Raw genomic sequence first — 25,248 nt, 5'->3', positions numbered from 1 at the left:
CTGCTCGTAGCAGTAGACAGCACAAGGCATCTGGTGACTTTAAAAAGCGTTGAGACCTTAAATTTCTTAAAAAAAAATACTTTTTGGACCAATACCTTCATTAATTAGTTCTGCAGCAGGCTAGACAGCTGAGCAAACAGCTATCAATAAGTCATACTATGGTGTTCTTACAGGATATCCTAGGTCATGAAGCATAATGAAGAGAGTCCCAGTCTCACACTGTGAAAGATCGCAAACTTCCTATTCATGTTAGCAGACAAGATTTGTTGAAGAAATGAATTTACATTACGAGTGAGTTCTGTTCATAAAGTAATACAAAAACCTAATCAGAGAATTGTGTGGGAACTGCTACTGCCAATTCTCTCTTCCACATCTGCACTATCTGGAAGAAGCATCCATAATTCAAGTTTTGTAATCAACTTCTACAAAGAGACAACACTGGTATTCCACATCCATAACCACTTTCAAGGCTACTCATTCTCCAAACTATATTCTAGCATTTCATTTAAAATATAGGAAAAATGCAATGCTGTGTGGCCGTAGAAGATAAATACATTCCTCATTCATGAGCACAAATAAATGAGAGTTGAGTTCTTGGAAGAGAAGACATTATCTTCTATATATTCACAGTTCTGTCACATATCCCTGCTCCCTCCCACTCCCACAAACAACTGTAGAAACGAACAGCAGGTTCAAGACCCTTTTAGAGTATGTCTACATTGCAGCTGGTGTGCAAGACGACAAACCTGTGTGATTTTTCACACACTACTTCTACCAGAATGTTTTGGCCACTCCTCTGAGTAGATCCTGGCCTGTCTTGCACTCTAGATGTGATGGAGCAGACAGCACTACAGCCTCATCAGGGGAAGATGAAGAAGTGGCAGCTGGAGAAAGTTCAGAAGGGTGGTGATGTTTCTCAGGGCTCTGAAGTTGTGGTGGTGGAGCAGGAAACTCCTGAGGTTACTGACGCGGTTGAACTCTCAGACTCAACAAGGGAGCGGAATCTTACCCTGGAGTGGATAGAGGAGATGGGTCTTCTAAAGTGAGGAAGGCCCTAGGAGCCTAGTAGGACCAGGAATGAGGGCTACAGACATGTTGTCTACAAAACGTGTGTGTGTGTACACACCAGGGGAAACCCCAGTGCTTATAACGTCTATGCCTGTTTTGATTGTGCATGCACCCTTGGACTCCCTGTCAGAGAACAGACTCTCCCAGCTCTTGTTTGAGACTGATGGAGAATGAATAGTCCTGCTGTAGAAGTGGAGCAGACCTCGTAGGAGTCCCTAAGATTTGTTTAGGGATCTCCCTCACTGGTGCTGTACGTACAATCTGTGCCAACAGCCTGCCAGAGCTTGATATTCTAACTGCTGAAGATAGTAAAGGACGCTCAGGAAATTCAGACACCACCAAATCCCTCAGTACCACAAAGCTCAGTGTTGATACAGCCACTACTGATGAAAATAAATTATAAATCTTCAGGACTGGAGTAGACAGCGTCAATGACTATGACACTGATGAAGCTGGTACTGATACAGAAAACACTGCTGCTGAACTCCTTAAAAACAATACTGCAGCATCTGTGTAGGTGACTGCTATGGGCTGTTCTTACGTTGGTACCGACATGGGTACTAGGGTGCCATGGGAAACCATATTCATATTCAGGCTTTGAGCAACCCTTAAGACAAGGCTATCTCTGCCCTTTTCTCTTAGAAGGTCCTACTCAGTCATCTATTCTTATGCTCTTTGGAAGAGCAATGATGAAGCCCCACCCACAGTCAGACAAGGATTCGGGAACCGAAATCTCTGTGGACTGAGATGAAGAGGCTGGAGCCTGGGAACTGGTAGTGGCTGGGGCACTCTTAGAAGAAGACTGCTCAGATCTGAGTCAGTCTTGTGTATTGGATCAGAAGCAGGTCTTAGATTTATCCAGAGAAACAGTTTACGTGAGCGTCTCTTACTCTGAGTTTGTTTTGAAAATGAACCACAAATAGAACATTTGGCTAAACAAAATGAACATTTTGAGTGGCCAGCATTAAAAGATATATAGCCATCTTGCATAAGGGACAATACTTAAAGCAGGGGGATTTTTGTTCAACCATAAAGGATGAAGACCTGGTACCAGGTAACAAAGACAAAAAAATCGTGCGGGGCGGGGGGAGACTGACTAACAAATTAGCTTAATAACCAAAAACCACAAAACCATCAAAATACGGTATTCAAACTAGCCTACAGTCAGCAATAGCTAGAAGTTGAGCAAACTCACTGTGCTGGTGCTCTAGAGTAAAGGACACTAACAGCAGTTCCATTTTTCAGCCATGTGCAATAATAAAGATCTGAGGGATGGTTGTCCTTGCTCCACCCTTTTGTGCTCTTAGGTGCGAGGGCACTTAGCGTGCAGGCATGGGCCAAAAGACGCCACACCAAAAGTGGAACACACATCAATCATCACTGAAGTTAAGATTTTATCACGGTTATTTTAAGTAAAAGTCAGGGACAGGTCGCATTAGAAAAATTTTTATGGAAGCTGGTGGCCTGTCCCTGACTTTTACTAAAAATAAGGGAGGCGCATGACAGGGGATGACTGAAGCCTGAGGGGTGTATGTGAGAGAATGAGCCCTGAGGCGTGGTGGGAAGGGGAGAAAGCCTGTGCAGCTGAGGGCTGCCCCCACCAGCTGACAGCTCAGGCCCCACTGCCCTAGGATGAAGCAGAAAATGTCACAGAGGTCCATGGAATCTATGACTTCCGTGACATAACCTTAGCCTTAATCATCACTCAAAGAAGCAACATTTGTTAAATTTGACATTCGTCACGAATTAACCTGATAGCCATATTTACCAACAATCTTTTCTAAACATCCAAACGGATATGTTTGGGACCAAATGTATGCATCTGATGAAGTGAGCTGTAGCTCACAAAAGCTTATGCTCAAATAAGTTTGTTAGTCTCTAAGGTGCCACAAAACTCCTTTTCTTTTTGCAAATACAGACTAACACGGCTGCCACTCTGAAACCAGTTTTAGGATTGATCTCCACTTAAAATCAATCATGGACTGCCTTAGAGTATCCAAACACATCCTCACAAAGCAGCAAAAATCAAAGGATAGCCTAGAAGGGTGACTGTCACTGGGAGAGCAGCAAGTGGTATTAAAGAAGTTTTTATATCTTAACATGCAACCCTGAGAGTGAATGGATTTGGTCAGATGAAAACCCAAACAAGTCGGACATTGCAAAACGCTGGAGGTTTTCCCCACGAATTTACTATACTATACTTTTTAAGAGATGGCAAGGTATGAATGGCTGTCTAGAGAGTTGCCTGTAGGTGGTTTGCTTTATTTTGCGCAACACAAAAAAAATAAGTTACATTGTGGGTTATTCAAAGTCACAGATTTCATACATGCAGAATAAGGCAATACAAAATGATAATCTTACCATATCTACCAATGCAACATAAAGGAACATGCCCGCAGTGATTGCAAAGATCCATAAAGTGATATTATTGGCATACTGTCCAACAGCTGTGCCTATCAGCATCCCTACGTAAGCCATCATAGCAGACAGGAGGTTGTACACAATAGCTTGCTTTACTGTCATACCGGCTTTAAGCAGCACGGCAAAATCACCTGAAATTGAGACAGAATAATGAAAGTTTTTAATTGGCATAATCTCACAAGAGACTGAATAGATGCATTTGCCCTCAGTTATATTATCTAATCTAGCTAAGGAACTACTCAAGTGTTTATCATTGTGGCAAACGTACTGGAGGCTTTTTTTTGAGGGGAGAAGGGGCAACAGTGTATGACTATATAGCCTACAATACATACCACTTCCTGGATTAAAATCTGATTTCAAAGGCAACCATGACTCATACTAGCTGATATGGGGCATTAACAGAACTCTGAAAGGATCCCAAGCCAGCCCTCCCAGTTAGAGTGCAGTTGTGAAGTCCGTCAGGTTTGTGTGTACAAAAGCAGTGACGTTCAGAGGGCGGGGTGCTGGCTTTTTAATAAAAGAAATGCAGGTTCATTCTTGACCAGTCCCTCAGGGCTTATTAGCGTCGCTCTCATCTTCACAGATTCTACTTCGCATGTGCGGAAGGACGATAAACGAGCATTAGTGCCAGGAGGGAGCTACAGCATATGAAGTTGGAAAATGTACCACTGGGGAAGGGAAGAGAGTGATGGTCAAACAGATTTTCAGGAGAAGGCTAGATTACACAAATCCACACTGATTTATACATTACTGGCTTGAAATGTGTTACATTAACCTTGTATCCTACTGTGATGTCAGTATTAAGTATTTGCTACACTATAATTATCTCCAACATTAATATAGGTGTAGAGAGGTGGGGTTCGCACCTCCTTTTGTTGCTTTATTTTTAAGATAGGTTTAGTAGAAATCACCTGTGTCTAAAGATACAGGACAACAGAATTCCCGGACTTAATTTCTATTTCAACAGTTCTGTTTCCGTCAAACATATTATTTGTGAATTCTGGGGTGAAAAGTGACACTGATGCACCCCATGAGAACAGAAGACTTCATGTCCGATGTAATTCAATTTTTGGGATTATTCACAGTGACCTAAAACTGAAAGTAAGTAGCAAACATCTCCCACTGACAATTTAATCAGAGTTTACAGTCTGATGAAAAAAAAAAAAAAAATGCTTACCTGTCTCTCATAAAAGACAATTACCTGTTCCGTAACTGGTGTTCTTCGAGATGTGTTGCTCATGTCTATTCCACAGAAGGTGTTGCGTGTTTGCCACGTGCACTGGTGCCGGAAGTTTTCCCCTTAGCAGTATCCGTACAGGGGGAGCACCGCTGTGATCCCTGGAGTGGCGCCTCTGTATCACGTTATAAGGGGAGCTGCGCACTCCCCCCACCCTCGGTTCCTTCTTGCCGAACAACTCCGACAGAGGGGAAGGAGGGCAGGATGTGGAATAGACATGAGCAACACATCTCGAAGAACACCAGTTAAGGAACAGGTAACTGTCCTTTCTTCTTCGAGTGATTGTTCATGTGTATTCCACAGTAGGTGACTCCAAGCTATATCTGTTGGAGGTGGGTAGGAGTTCACGAGTTGCCAGGACGCAGTACTGCCCTGCTGAACCCGGCGTCATCTCTAGCTTGGGAGACGATCGCATAATGCGAAGTAAACATGTGAACTGAGGACCAAGTGGCAACCTTACAGGTGTCTCGGATTGGGATATGGGCTACATAGGCAGCCGACGAGACCTGAGCCTTCGTTAAGTGCGCCCTGACGATCGGTGGCGGGGGAACCCCTGCCAGATCATAGCACGTGTGTATGCACGAGGTGATCCAGCAAGAAAGGCTCTAGGTGGAAACTGATTGCCCCTTCACACGCTCGGCTGAGGCAACAAAAAGTTGCGAGGATTTCCGGAACGGCTTGGTCCGATCCAGATAGAAGGTCAGTGCCCTATGCACACCGAGCGTGTGAAGGGAGCGTTCCCCGTTGGAGGAATGGGACTTAGGACAGAGGACGGGAAGAAAGATGTCCTGTTCCATATGGAAGGCGGAGACCACCTTCGGGAGAAATGCCGCATGTGGGTGAAGCTGGACTTTATCCCTATGGAAACCGTAGATGGGGGCTCCGAGGTCCAGGCCCTGAGATCCGAGACACATTGGGCCAACGTGATTGCTACAAGGAAGGCTACCTTCCACGAGAGGTGAGACCAGGAACACGTGGCCAGTGGTTCAAAAGGAAGTCCTGTGAGGCGGGACACCACCAGGTTTAGGTCCCATTACGGTACGGGGGATCTAGCACATGGGAATGAGCGGTCAAGGCCTCTCAGGAAGCGGGCGGTCATAGTATGGGAGAAGACTGAGTGCCCTTGCACTGGCGGGTGGAAGGCTGATATGACCGCCAAGTCTACCCTGACAGAGGCGGGTGCCAGTCTTTGGGTCCTAAGGGACAGGAGGTAGTTGAGGATAAGCTGGAGCAGTGCGGACGATGGGGAGACTCCCCGCCCCACCGCCCACCTGGAAAATCTGGACCACTTCGCCAGGTACATCCGGCGTGTGGATGGCTTCCTACTCTCCATGAGGACCCGCCTGACTTCTTCCAAACACCTCCTCATCTAGCCACTGAGCAGCCACGCAGTCAGGTACAAGAACGGCCAGACTGAGATGAGGAAGTGGCCCCCGTCCTGGGAGAGGAGGTCCGGGTGAAGTGGCAACCTCCTCGGAGGGGCCGCCAACAGATCCAGGAGGGTTCCATACCAGTGTTGGCGGGCCCACGCTGAGGCGATAAGGATGATACGTTCTTTGTCTGTTTTTACTTTTTGCAGGACTTTGCTGATGAGGCGAAATGGTGGGAAAGCATAGAAAGACTGGCCTGACCACTGCAGGAGGAAGGCATCTGAGATTGCGCCCCTCCCCAAGCCTCCCCGGAGCCGGGGGGCAACGCCGGCTCTGGTGGATTGCGAACAGGTCTACATGGGGAACTCCCCACTCTCCGAAGAGCCGGTGAGTGACCTCTGAGTGGAGTGATCGTTCGTACTAGGGGAAGAAAAACCTGCTGAGGCGATCGGCTTGTGTATTGTGGACACCTGATAGGTGGAAAGCCCTCAAGGAGATATCGTGGGCTATACAGAACTCCCATAGGCTCAGCGCTTCCCAGCAGAGGGCCGAGGAACATGTCCTGCCTTGCCTGTTAATGTAGTACATCGTGGTGATGTTGTCCGTAAGGACTGACCACCTTGCCACAAAGGCATGTGTTGAAAGCAACACACGCCAACCGTATCGCACTGAGCTCCCTGACATTAATATGGAGAGACAGGTCCGAGATTGACCACATCCCCTGGGTTTGCACGTTCCCTGTGCGAGCTCCCCAGCCCAAGTCTGACACATCAGACACCAGGTCTAATGATGGGGTCACTTTCCGGAAAGGAACCCCTTGCAGAATGTTGCTTGGGTAAGACCACCATTGTAGGGAGGCAACTACCAGGATGGTACTGTGAGAACCTTGTCCAGCCCGTCCAGGGCCTGGGAGAACTTGGAGGCTAGCTAGAGCTGGAGGGGCCTCATTTGGAGCCTGGCATGGCGGACCACATACGTGCATGCCGCCATGTGCCCCAGGATCTGAAGGCATGCTCTTGCATCGGTGACGGCCTTTCCAGTGACAACGGCGATGAAATCTTTGAGGGTCTCAAACCTGCTCAGCGGGAGAGAGGCTGTGGCCCTTACGGAGTCCAATAGAGCCCCTATGAACTCTATGTGCTGCACCGGAACTAATGCTGATTTGGTCTTGTTCACCACGAGGCTGAGATCAGCGCATGTGGACAGGAGCAGTTCCACATGCGCCCTTATCTGGGACCGAGAGTTGCCCTTGAGAAGCCAATCATGCAGGTATGGAAAGATCTGTACCCCCTACCGTCTGAGGTAGGCTGCTACCACCGCCATGCACTTCGTGAAAACCCTGGATGCTGTGGATAGGCCAAATGGGAGGACCATAAACTGGTAGTGGTCTAGTACCGCCAAGAAATGGAAGAAGCGCCTGTGCCCCTCAAAAATATGGATGTGGAAATACATGTCCTGAAGGTCCAGGGCCGCATACCAAACCCCTGGGTCCACGGAGGGGATAATAGAGACGAGGGACACCATGCGGAACTTGGAGCAGACCATAAACCGGTTGAGATCCCGCAGGTCCAGGATGGACCTGAGACCCCCTTTCACCTTTGGGATCAGGAAATATCGGGAGTAGAAGCCCCTGCCCTGGAATTCTACTGGTACCCGCCCCCAGGTGCAGTAGTCGCTCCATCTCCTGCCCTAGGGTCCACAGGACCTACCAGGGATTGGGGGTGGTAGGGCAGGGGTGAACTGAACTGCAATGTGTAGCCCTTGGAAATGGTGTTGAGGACCCATTGGTCCGATGTTTGCGGGACCACGCCACCTGAAAGGCAGACAATCGGTTACAGAACAAACTTTATTAATAGGGGTTTTTCCCTGGCAACTGCCCTGGTGCCCCCCTGTAAATAGTCAAAACTGCCTCTTTCCCTGAGAGGGCCTGGGCTGTGAGGCAAAGCAGAACTGTTGCTAAGGCCGGCTCTTTTGGACTCTCCGACTCTTGTACGGGGGCTCATATTTGCTCCCTGCAAGTTGAGCCGACGTTTGCGGTTTGGTCTTGTCCTTAGCCGTAGGGATGTAGAGGCCCAAGGTCTGCAAAGTGATACGGGAGTCCTTCATCCCGTGCAGCCTGACGTCCGTCTGCTCTGCGAACAGGGCTTTCCCGTCGAACAGCAGGTCCTGCACGAGGGACTGGGCTGCCGCCAATAGCCCGGACAGGAGGAGCCATGACACCCTGTGCATAGGGATTGTGGAACCCATCGAGCGAGCTGCTGTATCGGCCGCGTCCGATGCTGCATGAAGGGCTGCTTTAGCCGCCGTCGTCCCGTTGTTCACTAGAGCCTTAAAGTCCTTTCTGTACCGCTCTGGGAGGAGTGGTTCAAACTTTGGCTGGGACTCCCATAGGTTAAAGTCATATGATTGATGATTGGCCACCCTGAGCTGGAATCTTGAAGAGGAATAAAATTTTCTACCAAAATTTCCTCCTGGCGTCTTTATTCTTGGGGGTGGGTGCGGGCTTGCCCTGTCGCTTCCGGTGGTTCACCAATTCCACCACCAGAGTTAGGTGCCAGGTGAGAATAGAGGTACTCGTGGTTCTTGGCTGGCACGAAGTACTTCCTCTCAGCCTTCTTGGAAATCGGGGCCAAAGAGGCGGGAATTTGCCACAAGGTGTTGGAGATGTTGGCTGCTCCTTGGTAGAGGAGTAGAGCCAGGTGGCCCAGAGCCGAGGAAGACAGTACATTAAGGAGGGAGTCGGATGGGCCCTCCATCTCCTCGACCTGCAGCTGGCAGCTGCACAGCATCTGCTTTAGCAGGTCTTGATGCACCTTGAAATCTTCCTGCGGGGCAGAGGGTGGCGGTGCTGTTATGGTATCATCCAGTGCCAGAGAGGAGGCCGGCACAGAGCCGTGGGCCTCGGCCGAGATAGAGAGGCCAATGAAGCCTCGGATGCCCCGGCCACCAAGCGGGTTCCCGTCTGGGAGGGCATCGGCAGCCACGATGCCCATTGGCACCACTGCCCCTGCCATGGGGCCCCTTGCCACTGTCCATGTTGAGGGCACGGTGGCGCTACCTGGTCCGGCCCAGTGATGGACGGCTGGGTGCCAAGGCCGAGGACACCACCAAGCACACGATCCTGTAGAAGCGTTAGGAATAACGGTGCCTGTGACACCGTCTTCTGTGGGACCGGGACCTCGACGTCAAGGACCGGTACCCACCAGAAGTGCTGCTCTGATACTCGCTTTGGCACCTGGAGCTACGGTGCCCTGGTGCCAATGAAGCGCGAGGAGAGTCCCGTGTGCGACGTCTGACAGAGCAAGAACTTAATCGTGCCGAGACCGGCTATGGTAACTGCGTCGCGAGGAGGAGCGTCTCCGGTGCCTGTCTCAGTGCTACCGCGCAGCGTGGAGGGACCCTCAGACTCCTGCCCGGATGGTGTCGAACCGGGTAGCCTGGCTGGCGTCGATGGTGGTGGATGTGAGCTGCGAGTTGACCGGACACCGCATGTCGAACAAGGCAGGGAGTGGTCCTTGGAGCAGGAGCTGTGCTGCGCCGGGGAGGTCTGACAAGCTTCTGGCAGCGGTTTGCCTCGGGACCGAGGGCCCATCAGTGGCGGAGCACCGTGTACTGGCAAGCTCAGAATGTCTCGTGCGGCCTGTAGAGCCTCCGGCGTTGATGGCCTCCTGACTGCAGGAGATGTGCATGCTGGCACTGCCGGGCTACTCCGCTTAACACGAGTTGGAGGTTTTGGGCCCGGGGGCGGGACGACGACGACAAAGGGCTGCCCAATGCAGGACCAGTCTCTCCCCTTTCCTTCTCTCGGTGCCGCTGCAAGGTGGAGCCCTTCCCCTGCTTCTTGGAGGGGGAGGAGTGCCGGCTGGTGGAGGGGCTTTTGCTGTGCCCTGATGACACAGTGCCGGGCACCGAGTCCGCTTGGCGTGCTGGAGTTGGGGCCAGCGTCGATTCCTTGAGGAGAGTGCGAAGCCTGATGTCTCTCTCCTTCTTAGTTCGTGGCTTGAAGGACCTGCAGATCTTGCAGTGTTCACTCACGTGAGTTTCGCCCAAGCAACGGAAACACTCAGCATGCGGATCACTCCTTGGCACGGAACGGTGACAGGAGTTGCAAGACTTGAAGCCTTGGGCATGGGGCTGCCCCGAGCCCACTCTAACAACTGAAAACTACTTTCTATGAGCTACTAACACTAGCTAAAAGTACTACTGAGATCAACTGGAAAGGCTGCACCAGAGCTGGAGCAAGAAGTTCTGACTCACCTTCACTGGCGGCAAGAAGGAACTGAGAGTGGGGGGAGTGCACAGCTCCCCTTATAGCGCGATATAGAGGCGCCACTCCAGGGGTCGCAGCAATGCTCCCCCTGTACGGGTACTGCTAAGGGAAAAACTTCCGGCACCGGTGCACGCAGCGAGCACGCAACACCTACTGTGGCATACACATGAGCAATCACTCGAAGAACTGTTGTTCTTCAGGATGCTTTGCTCATGTCCATTCCATTTTAGGTGTGCGTGCACCCACATGCATGGTCTTTAGAGATTTTTGCCTTAGTGGTATCCATAGGGTCAGCAATGGAGCCCCCTTGAGTGCCACGCTCATGTGCCAGTATATCAGGTGCTGCTGACCCTACACCCTCTCGTTTCCCTCTTGCCGGCAACTCCAACAGAGTGGTAGGAGGGCAGGTAATGGAATGGACACGAGCAACACACCTCGAAGAACAACAGTTATGAGAGGTAGGTAATGGTTGTTTCTTCTTCTTTACTGCTTCCTCATGTCGATTCCATTCTACGTGACTCACAAGCAGTGTCCACGGAGGTGGACTCGGTGTTTACGGTCTTCCAGCTTATGGCACTGCCCTGCTGAAGCCAGCACCGTCCTAGGCCTGCTGGGTAGGCACATAATGGGGGTGTAAATGTGTGAACCAATGACCAGGTAGCAGCTTTACAGATCTCTTGGATCGGCACCTGAGCCAAGAAGGCTGCTGATGACATTTGTGCTCTAGTCGAGTGCGCTTTGACTATCGCCAGCGGAGGCACAATCGCCAGCTCATAGCAGTATTGTATGCAGGCCGTGATCCAGGATGAAATCCTTTGAGCAGACACTGGGCGACCTTTCATCCTGTCTGCCACCGCAATGAACAGCTGCGTTGATTTACAGAATGGCCGCGTCCTGTCGATATAGAAGGCCAGTGCCCTTCGGATGTCCAGGGCATGTAACCTGTGCTCCTCTTCAGATTTATGAGACTTTGGAAAGAAGACTGGTAAGAAAATGTCCTGGCCGGTATGAAACTGGGAAACTACCTTGGGCAGGAACGCCAGGTGCAGCTGTAACTGGACCTTATCCTTTGCAGAACACCATATAGGGTGGTTCTGACATAAGTGCCCTGATCTGAGACACTCTGTGGGTGGACATAACCGCCACCAGGAATGCTACATTTCAGGAGAGGAGGAGAAGAGATCAGGAAGCCAGAGGTTCGAAGGGAGGCCCCATGAGCCTCCACAGCATGAGATTCAAATCCCAGGGAAGAACAGGATCCCGGACGTGAGGATAAAGACGCTCCAGACCTTTCAAGAACTGGGCCATCACGTTGTGAGCAAAGACCAACCTGCCTTGGAAAAGAGGGTGGAAAGTCTAAATAGCAGCTAGGTGGATCCTAAACGATGACAGGGATAAGCTCTGAAGTTTGAGGTGCAGAAGATAATCCAGGATCACCTGCAGCAAGGTCTGTGTGGCCAGGACGCATTGATCCGAAGCCCAGAATGTGAATCTTTTCCACTTTGCACGGTAAGTCGCTTTGGTGGATGGCTTTCTGCTACCCAGCAAGACCTGTTGCACCCAGATCAAACATTCCCGCTCTTCCGCATTCAGCCATGCGGCAGCCATGCTGTCAAGTGCAATGCCTCCAGGTTTGGGTGCAGGAGATAGCTGTGGTCCTGGGACAGCAGGTCGGGCCAGGGAGGGAGTTGCAGCAGCATGGCTACCAAAAAGTGCAGCAGTGTACCAAATCAGTGCTGGCGAGGCCATTCAGGGGCTAACACGATAACCTTTGCCTTGTCCTGTTTAATCTTCACGAGGACTCCCTGGATCAATGGCACCAACGGGAAGGTGTACATCAGGGCTTCTGACCATGGAAGCAGGAAAGCATCCGACAGGGAACTCCTGTCCATCCCCCAGAGCTAACAGAATACGTGGCATTTCCTGTTCTGGTGAGATGCGAACAAGTCCACCTGGGGAGTCCCCCACTTTCAGAAGATCATACTGGCTGCCTCCAGGTGGAGCGACCATTCGCGGTGAGACGAGAGTCCTGCTGAGGCGATCTGCTAGCACAGCGTTTCTCAAACTGGGTTCCGTGGACCCCTGGGGGTTCCCAAGGTACTCCTTGGGGTCCACGGGCCCCACTGATCAACTTCTTCCCCCTCTCCCAGTGCTAAAAGTCCGGCAGTGCAGTGGGACTAAGGCTCCCTGCATGCCCTGGCTCTGTGCTGCTCCCAGAAGTAGCCAGCATGTACCTGTGGCCACTGGGGAAGTGTGTGTGGGGGGAGGGCAGGGAGTCTTCGCACGCTGCCCCCTGCTCTGAGTGCTGATTCTGTAGCTCCCACTGGCAGGGAACTGCGGCCAATGGGAGTTGCAGGGGCTGTGCCTGTGGGCAGGGACAGTGCGCAGAGACACCCTGCCCCCAACATAGGAGCCGCATCCAAAGTGCCAGACGCTTTCAGGAGCTGCTCAAGGAAAGCGCAGCCCTACCGGAGCCTGCACCCCTCACTCCCTCCCACACCTCAACCCCCTGCCCCAGCCCAGAGCCTGCACCCCACACTGTATCCCAACCCCCTTCCCCAGGCCAGAGCATGCACCCCTCACTCCCTCCTGCACCCCAACCCCCTGCCCCAACCCAGAGCCTGCACCCTGCACTCCATCCCGCATCCAAACTCCCTCCCAGATCCCACACCTCCTCCTTCACCCCAACCCCCCGACCGAGCCTGGTAAAAGCAAGTGAAGGTGGAGGAGACGAGTGACAGAGGGAGGGGGGAATGGAGTGAGTGGGGGTGGGAAGAAGTGGGGCAAGGGTGGAATGGGGGCGGGGTCCCTGAAAATTTTAAAATCAAAATGAGGGCCCTTGGGTTGCTAAAGTTTGAGAACTGCTGTACTAGCATATTCTTGGTCCCACGCAGGTGCATGGCTACCAGATGAATGGCATGCCACACACAGAAGTCCCCAAGGCGGAGAGCTTCTTGGCAAAGGGCTGACGACCTGGCTCTGCCATGTTTGTTGATGCAATACATCGTGGTGGTATTGTCAGTAAGGACCTGCACTATCTGGCCCCTCAGGTGGGGCAAGAACAGCCCGTAGCTCCCTGAAATTGATGTGAAGGGCCAGATCGTGCTACAGCCAGCAGCCTTAAGTGCTGAGCTAACCAAGGCGGGCTCCCCAGCCCAGGTCCGAAGCATCAGAGACCAGGGTCTGCGACAAGGCAGTGGCCATGAAAAGAACTGACCACGTACGTGCCCAGCTACCGTAGGCATGTGTGAGCTGTTATGAGTTGGTGGTTCTTCACATGGGAGATCAGGTCTGACATGGTCGGAAGAAGCACCTCTGGAGGAAAGGCTCTGGCTCACGTGGAGTTGAGAACTGCCCAAATGAACTCTGTGTTGGACTGGCCTTAAGGTGGATTTTTTTCTCATTTATCAACAGGCCCAGGTCGCAGCAGATGGAATGCACCAGATCGAGGTTTCTCTGCATTTGTTCCCGAGACCTGCCCTTGATGAGCCAATTGTTGAGATACGGGAAGACCTGGACCCCCCGACGTCTGAGGTAAGCGGCCACTGGTGCCATACATTTCGTGAAGACCCTTGGAGCCGATAAGAGCCCAAAGGGGAAAGCCGTAAATTGGAAAGGGCGTTTGCCCGCTAAAAAACAGAAGAAATGCCTGTGACCTTGGAATACAGAAATATGGAAATAGGCACCTTTCAAGTCAAGGGCAGTGTACCAGCCTCCCGGATCCAGGGAGAGGATAATGGAGGCCAGGGAGACCATGTGAAATTTCAACTTTTTGAGAGACGTGTTGAGGTGTCACAGGTCCAAAATGGGTCTGATGGCCTCTTTTGTTTTCAGGATTAGGAAATAATGGGAGCAGAATCCTTTCCCTGTCATGTCCCAAGTGTCGTCCTCCTCCACCACCCTCACGGGCGGGAGGTTCTCAACCTCTTGGCTGACGAGTTGCTCGTGAGAAGTGTCCCTGAAAATGGATGAGAAGGAGGGAAGGGTGGAAAGGAGGGGCAGCCGAAAACTGCTGGGTGCAACCTTGAGATGCTGTGTCCAGTACCCAACGGTTTGAGGTGACTCGGGACCAGGCCAAGCAGAAGGGACAAAGACGGTTGAGGAAAGAGTGGGGTGGATCCTGGGAGGTGACTGGGGTGTTGCTCTCAACCGCACCCTGAAAATGAGTGCTTCTGGCCCCTGGGGTTTTTTGTTGGGCCGGGCTGTGCAGGTGAGCTGGAGGAAGGGTGACAGCAGCTGAAACTAATGACTCTGTCCCTTCTCCTTGCAGACCCTCTGCCAAGGCCTAGGTGGCAGCTGGAACTGCTTTCTCGCAGGCTGAGGTGTATGCATGACCAGAGAGCGAAAGATGGCCCTGGTGTCTTTTAGCCCATGAAGCATCACATCCGTCTGGTCCGAAAAGAGACCACTCCCTTTGCCCCCTGGATGGAGGCTGGCATTTCTTGGGAGAGTCCGGACGTCTTAAGCGAGGTACCGCTCCTCATGACCACCGCCGATGTGACCACCCTGGCTGCCGAGTCCACTGTGTCCCATGCCATCTGGAGGGAGCACCTGGCAGCCGCAGTGCCCTCCTCGACCAGGGTGCCACATTCTTGGGGCAAACCCTGAGGGAGGCACTCCTTGAATTTATGGATGGAGTTCCATAAGTTAAAATTTTATCAGCCCAAGAGGGCCTGATTGTTTGACACATGGAACTGCAAACTGGCCGTTGAATAAATTTTTCTTCCAAACAGGTCCAACCGTTTGGCCTCTTTATTTTTGGGGGTCCAGCTGGTATGCCCGTTTGTCTCTTTCATTGGCCACAGAAATCACCGGCGCGCCTGGGGGAGGGCCGGTATAAAGACAATCAAACCCTTTGGCTGGGACAAAATATTTCTTTCCAGACCGTTTTGAGGGGGGAAGGGATGGACGACGGAGTTGCCAGAGGGCCTTGGCAATCTTAAGGACACCACCGTGAAAGTTAGTGTGACATGATAAAAAGCTTTGAACGCAACTGTGTGGAACCCTTAAGGTATAACTAAGTCTTCAGCATTTTTAGTCTGTAGAAAATAGATCTTTAGCTAACAGAACAGTTCTCACCTAGATTTTACATAGAGCATCCAAAATTCCAACTTGCATTTCCGCCCTCTAAATTAGGCCTCATTTCTTCCAAAATGCCTTAAAAATCACCAACTTATCATTTGACTGCAATGTGAAATTGAATGACTGAATGCTGATGTGACCCAACCAAAGAGTGACAGATGCTATACAAGTTTCCCTATATAGCTCTTCCAGAATTCCACCATACCATGCCTCCCCTAAGCATAACAAATGCAGAGCTGAAATGTGGATTACTGTTATTTTAATGTTCCTTTCCATATGTGACTCATCTTGTATTTCAAGAGTTGAGCTCTTGCCAGAAGTGTGGCACTTAAGCCACTTAGCTCCCTCTCCAATTACTTTTACAGCTAAAAAAAAAAAAATCTTTATTTTCTCTGTTTCATGTCTGCTTTTATAAGCTTCTTCAGGATGCTGAACACATGATGATGCTAAAAATTCTCATCTACTCAGAGCATGTCAGTCATGCTGACTTTTATACATTGTTATTAAAATTACTTTATCTCCTAAATGCATCTTGATGTAACAAACTGTGGTAGGATTATGTATTTCCCTGATTTAAAAGAAGATTTTATGTTGCATAACACTGAAGTTTCTACAAGAAGCCTAGTAGAGAGAGCACTAAACTTGGACTCAGGAGATCTAGGTTTTCTTCCCAGCTGTGGCACTGGTCTGCTGTGCCTATGGAAAGTCACTTTCCTTTCCTGTGTTTCAGTTTTGCCATATGTAAAATAGGGAAAAAACTGGCCTCTTCTGTAAAGCTTTGAGATCTGCTGATGAAAAGCACTATATAACTGCTAGGTATTATTATGATTCTTCATTTGGATCAAACAATCTTTTGGCTTTAAAGAAATAGGAGACTGATAGAATCAGTATCTAGTTCATCTGGTGGAAGGTTTTATACTATGATGTACATGCAGTTTTGGATACAGTAAGATAGTTTCAAAGATGAAAAGGAGTACTTGTGGCACCTTAGAGACTAACCAATTTATTTGAGCATAAGCTTTCGTGAGCTATCATGATATCTATTACCAGCAGGAGAGTGGGGTTGGGGGAGGTATTTTTTCATGCTTTGTGTGTATAAAAAGATCTTCTACACTTTCCACAGTATGCATCCGATGAAGTGAGCTGTAGCTCACGAAAGCTTATGCTCAAATAAATTGGTTAGTCTCTAAGGTGCCACAAGTACTCCTTTTTTTTTTGCGAATACAGACTAACACGGCTGTTACTCTGAAACCCATAGTTTCAAAGCAGATTGATCTACCGACTACTTTCCTGCTACCGTGCTCAGTGAATTGTTGTGTTTTCAGCACAAATCTCATCCATACCTCTAGAACATCTTGTTTTTCCAAGAGACAGATTCACAGCTAATCTGTTAATTCCATGAATTTTTCCCCCAGATTAAATATTTTACCCACTCGGAAACAGATTTCTACCAGGTAGCTATCACATCTCAAATGCTTATGAACACAGTAGTCCTATCTGCTTTTGCATTTCTAGCCACTGACTTATTCTTGAGTGGTAACAGAGCTATCAATCAGGATTGGGACCTCATTGTTTTATGTGTTGTACAAATAGGCAACACACACAGTCCCCGTCTGAAAGCATTTACAAGCCACACAGACAAGTGACAAAGTGCGGTGGGGCAGGGATTCAAAATATATATCTAAACACAAACACACAATATTTTAACATTATTTATAATAGGGAAAGTAAGTCTGACTGTCCTCATCTGCCTGAAGTTCTTTAGTTGACTGATTTCTTATGCACATTATGGCAGAGATTAGGGTAACCCAAACAGTAGTTGAAGAATGAGATATGATACCCGGTATTTACATCATACTTTCCAAAACTGCATTAAAGTATAATCCTTCTCTGCACTTGCATCAGCATCCTTTTGCCATTTACTTTAATAAAAGGACAATCAGGCCCAGAATGAGGATTCTGGAGATTAAGAACATTTGTCAGAAGAAGTGTTGTGGCATATTCAAAGTTTATTACTCTGATTTTTGAAAGTTAAATTCAGTTTTGTTTTCTTAATAATGCAAATTCAAATAAATTATCAGTTTCAGCACTGTTTAGCATTCAGTGCTTTTTCAGCAGTAAGCACTATTTCAAAAATTAAAGGACAAGACAAAATGTTCTTACGAATGTGACCACTCCAGATTTTCATAAATTTGCAGAACACTGGAAACTAAAATATCCTGAAGTGTTCTGATTGGTGTGTTTTATTAATCACATACTCTGGGACTAACTTCACTGATAACGATTCTCAGGTGCAAGATTACCAAATCATGCTAGGAAAAAAACCAGTTACTCACCTTCTCATAACTGTTGTTCTTCGAGATGTGTTGTTCACGTCCATGCCAATCAGGTGAGAGCGTGCGCCGTGTGCACGATTGTCGGAAAGTTTTTCCTTAACAGCACCCGTTAGGTCAGCCGCGGAACCCCGTGGAGTGGCGCCTTTATGGCGCTCAATATATGACCGTGCCGACCTGACCCCCGCTTCAGTTCCTTCTTGCCAGCTACTCCGACAGAAGGGAAGGGGGGTGGGTATTGGAATGGGCGTGAACAACACATCTCGAAGAACAACAGTTATGAGACGGTGAGTAACCGTTTATTCTTCGAGTGCTTGTTCACATGAATTCCAATCAGGTGACTTCCAAGCTCTACCATGGAGGTGGGGTCGGAGTCAAGGAACCACTGATTGGAGCACCACTCATGATGGGTGACAGCGTTGTGAGAGGTGAATGTATGCACCGATGACCAAACAGCTCTGCACTTCTGTACAGGGACTTGGGCCAGAAATGCTGCTGAAGAAGCTTGAGCTCTTGTGGAGTGTGCCATAACAGGCAGAGCTGGGACCTTGGCCCAGCTCAGAGCATGTGCGGATACAGTCTGCGATCCAAGACAAATACGCTGAGAAGAGATCGTGAGTCCTTTCTCCGATCTGCAACTGCCACGAATAGTTGGTTTGATTTTCTGAACGGTTTAGTAAGCTCAATGTAGAATGCCAACACCCTCAGAACGTCCAGTGAACTAAGCTATTTTTCCCAGGCACTGATGTGAGGCTTGGGATAAAAAACGAGCAGGAAGATATCTTGGGCAGTATGAAAATGAGACACCACCTTGGGAAGAAAAGCTGGGTGAGGCCTGAGTTGCACCTTGTTCTTGTGGAAGACTGTGTAAAGTGGATCAGAAGTTAGTGCCTTCAGCTCAGACACCCTTTTAGCTGATGTGATAGCAACCAGGAAGGCCACCTTCCAGGACAAACAGAGCAAAGAGCAAGTTGCCAATGGCTCAAAGTGGGGCCCCATGAGCCTGCTGTGACGGGGCAAGGCCAGATGGCTATAGAAAAGTAGTGGGAGATAGATATATTAGCTCCAGGCTAAACAAATCCCTGGTACCAGGTTAAGTGAAATGGAAGCTGCTCCAGGTCAATTAAGACACCTGGGGCCAATTAAGAACTTTGCACCTTTGCCCCCTGATTAATCACTGAGACTGGGAGACAGAGACTGTGCAAGGAAGGATAACTTCTCCTCACCTCCCACGCTGGCTTATGATGAAAATGGCTCAGTAGACTGTGACCATTGTCTCTAGAGAAAGAAGGGTTACGTGGAGGGTCACAGTGAGCCTCTGAGGCTAGCGAAATCTGCCAGGATACGTGGGACCCATGGAGGCAAGGACAGAGCTTTGTCACAATGGATAATACCAGGTTAAGGTCTCACACGGGTACTGGCTGACGAACATGTGGGTATAACCTTTTCAGCCCCTTCAAGAAATGCCCCACCATGGGATTTGCGAATATGGAATGGATGGATGGCCGCGAGGTGTACTTTAATAGAGGATGGTGCAAGGCCTTGTTGTTTCAGGTGTAGGAGGTACTCTAAAATGAGCGGACATGATGCCTGTAAGGGAGGTGCATGATACTCCTCACACCAGCAGGTGAACCTTTTCCACTTAGCTAAATAAGCGACTCTGCTGGTGGATGGTTTCCTGCTGCTCGTCCGAGAAGGACGTTCCTGACAGGACTCCAGTACAGGAGCTCTGTTGGATTTAACCATGAAGCTTCCAGGCCGTGAGATGGAGGGACTGAAGGTCTGGGTGCTGAAGGCAACCGTGGTCCTGTGTGATTAGGTTGGGGCAGAGTGGTAGAGAGATTGGGTCATCCACTGACAGCACCAAAAGCGTGGTGTACCAAGCTGGAGCAAGGAGGATTACCCTCACCTGGTCTCTGCAGATCTGGAGCAGTACCCTGTGCACAAAAGGGACTGGCGGGAAGACATACATAAGGTGGTCTCCCCAGGGTAGTAGAAACGTGTCTGAGGAGGAGCCCGGTCTGTGGTTCTGAAAGGAGCAGAATATTGGGCATTTCCTGTTGTTCCTGGTGGCAAACAGGTTGACCTGGGGAAATCCCCACCTTTGGAAGATGGAGTGTATGACATCCGGTCAGATGGACCACTTGTGATTAAAGAATGATCTGCTAAGGTGGTCTGCTCGTTCTGCACTCCTGGCAGATAAGATGCCTCCAGGTGAATGGAGTGGGCTATGAACTAGCTTGAAGTTGACGGGCTTCTTGACATAGTGGAGAGGAACATACTCCCCTCTGCTTGTTGATGTAAAACATGGCAGTGGTGTTGTCTGTCACTGCCATGTACTGGACTTGCAGTATGGACAGGAATGCTTGACACACCAACCGTACCACTCTGAGCTCCCCGATATTGACATGAAGAGAGAGCTCGTCTTGCGACCATAGCCCCTGCATCTGGAAGTCCCCCAGGTGTGCCCCCCAACCCGACTATGATGTGTCCATACTAGGGTCAAGGTCGGCTGTTGAAAGAAACTCCCTCACACACACTGTATGGGGTTCGCGCCACCGCTGGAGGGACTGGAGTACTTGTTGTGGCAACGGAAGTACTGAGTCTAGCCTGTCACGCCTTGGGCAATATACAGAAGAAAGCCACGCTTGGAGTGGCCTGAGTCTGAGTCTGGCATGCCTGACCACATAAGTGCAGGCTACCATGTGGCTGAGGAAGGCCAGACAACCCCGCATTGTAGTGGTCGGGTACTGCATGAGAATATCCCACCTCTACTGTACACAGAACCCAGCGGTCCGATGTTATTTGGGACCATGCACGGTAGAAGTGGAATAGGCGATTCAAAAAGGGGGAGGATCCGGTGCCATGGCGTGTACACCGTCCTCGGGCGCACTTTCAAAAGGCCTGCTTTGAGCCTGACGATAGCTTGGTCAGGCCTTGGCCTTGCCCTGACTGGGAGTGGGGTGGTTTGCACTTAGAATTTCTAGCCTTCTGTTTGTTAAAAAAAAAAAAAAAAGTCTTGTCTCTTGTCTAGGATGAGGAGGGTAGGACTCTTGCTGGTGGGACTTGAAATGTTTTCACTGGGATGCTGGGGTATGCATCCCCAGAGGCTTCATCGTTGCCCAGGAGTCCTTTAAATAGTGCAGCTTAGAATCAGTCTGGTCTGAGAATAACCCTGCACCCTTGAACCGAAGGTCCTGCAGGGCTTGCTGCACTACTGCAGGTAGACCAGACGCCTGCAGCCATGCACCCCTTCTTATGGCCAGAGTCTGCCGCATCCAGGGAAGCTTGAAGGGAGGTTCTCACCACCGACTAACCTTCTTCAATGATAGCCGTAAATTCGGCTCTGGAGTCCAATGGTGTAAGCTACTTAAACTTCAACATCGAGGCCTATTAGTTGAAGTTGTATCTGCTAAGGATAGCTTGTTGACTAGCTATCCTCAGCTACAGGCCCGCAGTTGAATAGACATTCCTACTGAATAGGTCTAACCATTTTGACTCCTTTGACTTCGGAGTTGGCCCCTGTCTTTCTTTCTCATTAACTGTGGTGACCACCAGGGAACACAGCTGCGGATGAGAAAACAAGTACTCATATCCTTGGACGAGACAAAGTACTTGCATTCGACACCCCTTGCAGTGGGGGGAAGGATGGATGCCGGGGTCTGCCAGAGCCTTTTCACATTGCTCTGTATAGTTTTGATCAGGGGCAGAGCGCCCTGGATGGGCCCTCTGGCATTAGGATATCGACGATAGGGTCCTCAGGTTCAATAATCTCCTCTGCCTTCAACCCCATGTCATGGGCAATCCTGTGCAGGAGGTCCTGGTATGCCCTATGGTCTATTGTGAAGGTCCAGAAGCTGAGTTCCCTGCCATTGCCTCATCAGGGGACGAGGATGAAGAGGCTAGAGGCAGCACGGGGTCCTCTTGTCCCTCAACCTCTCTGGCCTCCTCCTGGTTGATATTGGAGACCCGTGGGCTGACCCTCGTTGCAGCGATGGTAGCCTGGTCCACAATTGGTGTTGTCACTGCAGCAACCTCTGTGATGACCTGGAAGCCCACTCATGGGAAGTAGCTGTATCCAATCCCTTAGGGGCCAGGCAATCCCTAGGTGATTGGGGTGCTCTGGTTTTGGAGACAACCGAACGAGAGCCCCTGGAGAACGAACCCTGGGCCTGCTGATAAGCCGAGGGGGTCCAAGTCATTGCGACTGAGGCTGCAAGCGTGGAGGCCAAGTTACAGGTGCCTCGCTTCTATGTCTGAGGGAACGGTGCTCACTGTGGCGGGAGTAGAATGATTCCGCCTCTGAGTCTGATGACTCCAATCTGGACCTGGACGACTACGGCAAGGGACAATGACCACACTGCACAGGGGATCGGTGCAGAGAGCTGGGTGCTGGAGATTGGTGCCACTCCGTCGGTGCTCCAACGGTGCCGGCAACTGATGCGGTTTCAGCGATGGCAGAGATCAATGCCGTTCCAGCGACGCTGGAGATCTGGATTGCCTGGGCGGCGCTGGGGAGGAGTGTAAGGAGTCTCGAGATGGCTGCCAGTGCCTCGGCAATTGTGAGCGGTGTCGACAACGGTGCCGTGCAGGAGAATGCCACATCATAGCCGGCTTCCCTCTAGATGGCGCTGGGCATGGAGGTATAGGAGGCTTGTCCCTGACCGCCAGGAGTTGCAATGCCGCCAGTTCTATCAACTCCCAGGCAGCTACGAAAGTGTCTGGGGTGGAGGGTAACTCCAATTCCTCCACCTGGTACTGCTTATGCAGGGAGTCACGGGGGGCTGGACTCAGTGGTCCCCCTCCGGGAACTGAAGTCAATGGTGCCGACTCTTGACCCTTGAGCGCTGAGTGCTCCTTCCCAGGATGCACCCAGAAGCTGAGACACCTTCAGCCTCTGTGAGCGGCCTATGTCAGTTTTCTTCTGCTTGTGCAGTACCGGCAAGTGGTAATAGTGCCAGATAGTCTGCGGTGCCGGGGAGGCGTGCTGAGGGTCTCTGGACTCTTCTTGGTGCCATATCGTGCACTGAGGCCAGAGCGCTGCACACTGATTCGCTCAGCCCCGGGACCCTGCGCTCCAACACAGGTTGAGGATGGAGCACAGACTCCATCAAAAGCTGTTTCAGATGGAAGCCCTCTTTTTTCGTCCTGGGTCGAAAGGACCTGCAAATTTTGCACGTCTGTTTGGTGCTCTTCCCCCAGACACTTCAGGCACGCATCGTGGGAGTTGCCAATTGGCATGGGCTTACTACAGGTCCCACACGGTTTAAACCCTTGGCCCCAAGGCATGCCCCGGAGCCAAGGGAAGGAAAGGAATAGAGTGGAACCATGGTCCCTAACCAAAAATATAATAAACTATGCTAAACTAAGAACTGAAACCTATAAACTAAAAACTGAAACCGCTAAACTATAGACCTAACGCACAAGCTAAGGGAAGCACTTGCGAGGCAAGCAAATGCCGTTCCAACAACCGTCATGGGCGGTAAGAAGGAACTGAAGGGGGTGGGTCGGCAGCTTCATAAAGGCACCACTCCAGGGGGCTCCATGGCCGACCCAACGGGTGCTGCTAAGGGAAAACTTTCCAACGTTTGGCGCACACCTGACTGGAACGGTCGTGAAAAGCACTCAAAGAAGAATGGGAAATTTCACTTCAACCAATGCTCTTAGATCACCGAAAGCCTTCTACAGACAGAAATTAACTGAAGGCTGAGCAGAAGAGGGTGGAAACAGCTGGTTAAGTGATTCAATCCACCTGGGATTAAAGTTTCTAATTTTGGGCTTGTCTTCACATGCAGCACTACAGTGGCACAGCTGCCCCAGTGCATCTATGCCATGGTAGCAGTTTAGTGGAGACACTCCTAGGTGAACTGGAGAGCTTTTCCTGTCGGTCTCCCTTTCCGAGAGGCGGTAGATCTGTTGATGGAAGAATCCCATGCACCTCTACAGACTAGGGACCGAATGGCTAGACAGCAGTTCTGCAGAAAAGGATCTAGGGGTTACAGTGGACGAGAAGTTGGATATGAGTCAACAGTCTGCCCTTGTTGCCAAGGCCAATGGCATTTTGAGATGTATAAGTAGGGGGCATTGCCAGCAGATTGAGGGACGTGATCGTTCCCCTCTATTCGACATTGGTGAGGCCTCATCTGGAGTACTGTGTCCAGTTTTGGGCCCCACACTACAAGAAGGATGTGGAAAAATTGGAAAACGTCCAGCGGAGGGCAACAAAAATGATTAGGGGACTGGAACACATGACTTATGAGGAGAGGCTGAGAGAACTGGGATTGTTTAGTCTGCAGAAGAGAAGAACGAGGGGAGATTTGATAGCTGCTTTCAACTACCTGAAAGGGGGTTCCTAAGAGGATGGATCTAGACTGTTCTCAGTGGTAGCAGATGACAGAACGAAGAGTAATGGTCTCAAGTTGCAGTGGGGGAGGTCTAGGCTGGATATTAGGAAAAACTTTTTCACTAAGATGGTGGTGAAACACTGGAATGTGTTACCTAGGGAGGTGGTGGAATCTCCTTCCTCAGAAGTTTTTAACGTCAGGCTTGACAAAGCCCTGGCTGGGATGAGTTAGTTGGGGACTGGTCCTGCTTTGAGCAGGGGGTTGGACTAGATGACCTCCTGAGGTCCCTTCCAACCCTGATATTCTATGATTCTGTGATGAAGACAGTGCTTGTCTACATGGGGGGGTTAGGTGAGTATAATTACATTGCTCAGGGGTGTGGATTTTTCCGTCGGTGCCGGTGTTATACCAATATACGTCTGTAGTGTAAACTTGGCCTTAACGTATTCAAGTAATGGCCGTAAATAACATGAGTGGAATGGTTCAGTATTATTCTTTAAAAGTAGGTCAAAAGTACTTGTTAATTTTTAACCCACCTTTTTAGCTGTGTATATAGAAGTCTCCTCTCTCATACAGTGAGCACCAACAGAAGCAACATATATTGACTGCAACTCTCTCAGCTTGCCTGAAACCAATTTTGAGTGATCCTTTAAAACTCAGTATAGGTCCTTTGCCCTCCACCTCCATCAGAGCTGGGGCTCTAAAAGGAGGCTACCTACAGCAGTGGTTTTCAAACTGCAGGTCGCGACCCACTACTGGGTCACGGAATGTAAGACACTGGGTCACCGTGGCTCTGGTCAGCCATTAAAAGTCCCAGTCGGTGGTCCTGCCTGACTAAGGCAGGCTAGTCCTTACCTGTTCTGACACTGCACTGTGCCCCAGAAGCAGTCAGCAGCAGGTCTGGCTCCTAGGCAGGGGGGCCCACAGGGTTCCGCGTGCTGCCCCAAGCACTGGTTCCGCACTCCCATTGGCCAGGAACTAATTTCTACCAGCTAAGGTTAAAAAATTCCCCAAGGCACAAATCCTTTGTCCTTGGACAGTACACTGCCACCACCAAGTGATTTAGACAAAGAACCAGGGAAAGGACCACTTGGAATTCCTATTCCCACAAAATATCCTCCCA

At 50.1% G+C, this 25,248-nt stretch overlaps 1 protein-coding gene across 5 annotated transcripts in view; it reads right to left on the bottom strand.

Annotated features, from left to right (window-relative positions):
- The window catches only part of SLC39A10 (solute carrier family 39 member 10), a 78,292-nt gene that overhangs the window by 4,720 nt on the left and 48,324 nt on the right, over nucleotides 1-25,248 (bottom strand). For 4 of the 5 annotated variants that reach the window (XM_073306241.2, XM_073306238.2, XM_073306239.2 and 1 more), the window contains one exon: nucleotides 3,430-3,620. The exons of the other annotated variant lie outside the window; for it this stretch is intronic. In XM_073306241.2, coding sequence (XP_073162342.1) covers nucleotides 3,430-3,620 — 191 coding nt within the window. The remainder of the gene's footprint in view (nucleotides 1-3,429; nucleotides 3,621-25,248) is intronic. 5 annotated transcript variants of the gene reach the window in all.

The sequence above is a fragment of the Lepidochelys kempii genome, chromosome 11 (assembly GCF_965140285.1).
Source record: "Lepidochelys kempii isolate rLepKem1 chromosome 11, rLepKem1.hap1, whole genome shotgun sequence".
Classification (NCBI taxonomy): domain Eukaryota; kingdom Metazoa; phylum Chordata; order Testudines; family Cheloniidae; genus Lepidochelys; species Lepidochelys kempii.
This window is presented reverse-complemented; position numbering and strand designations above follow the sequence as displayed.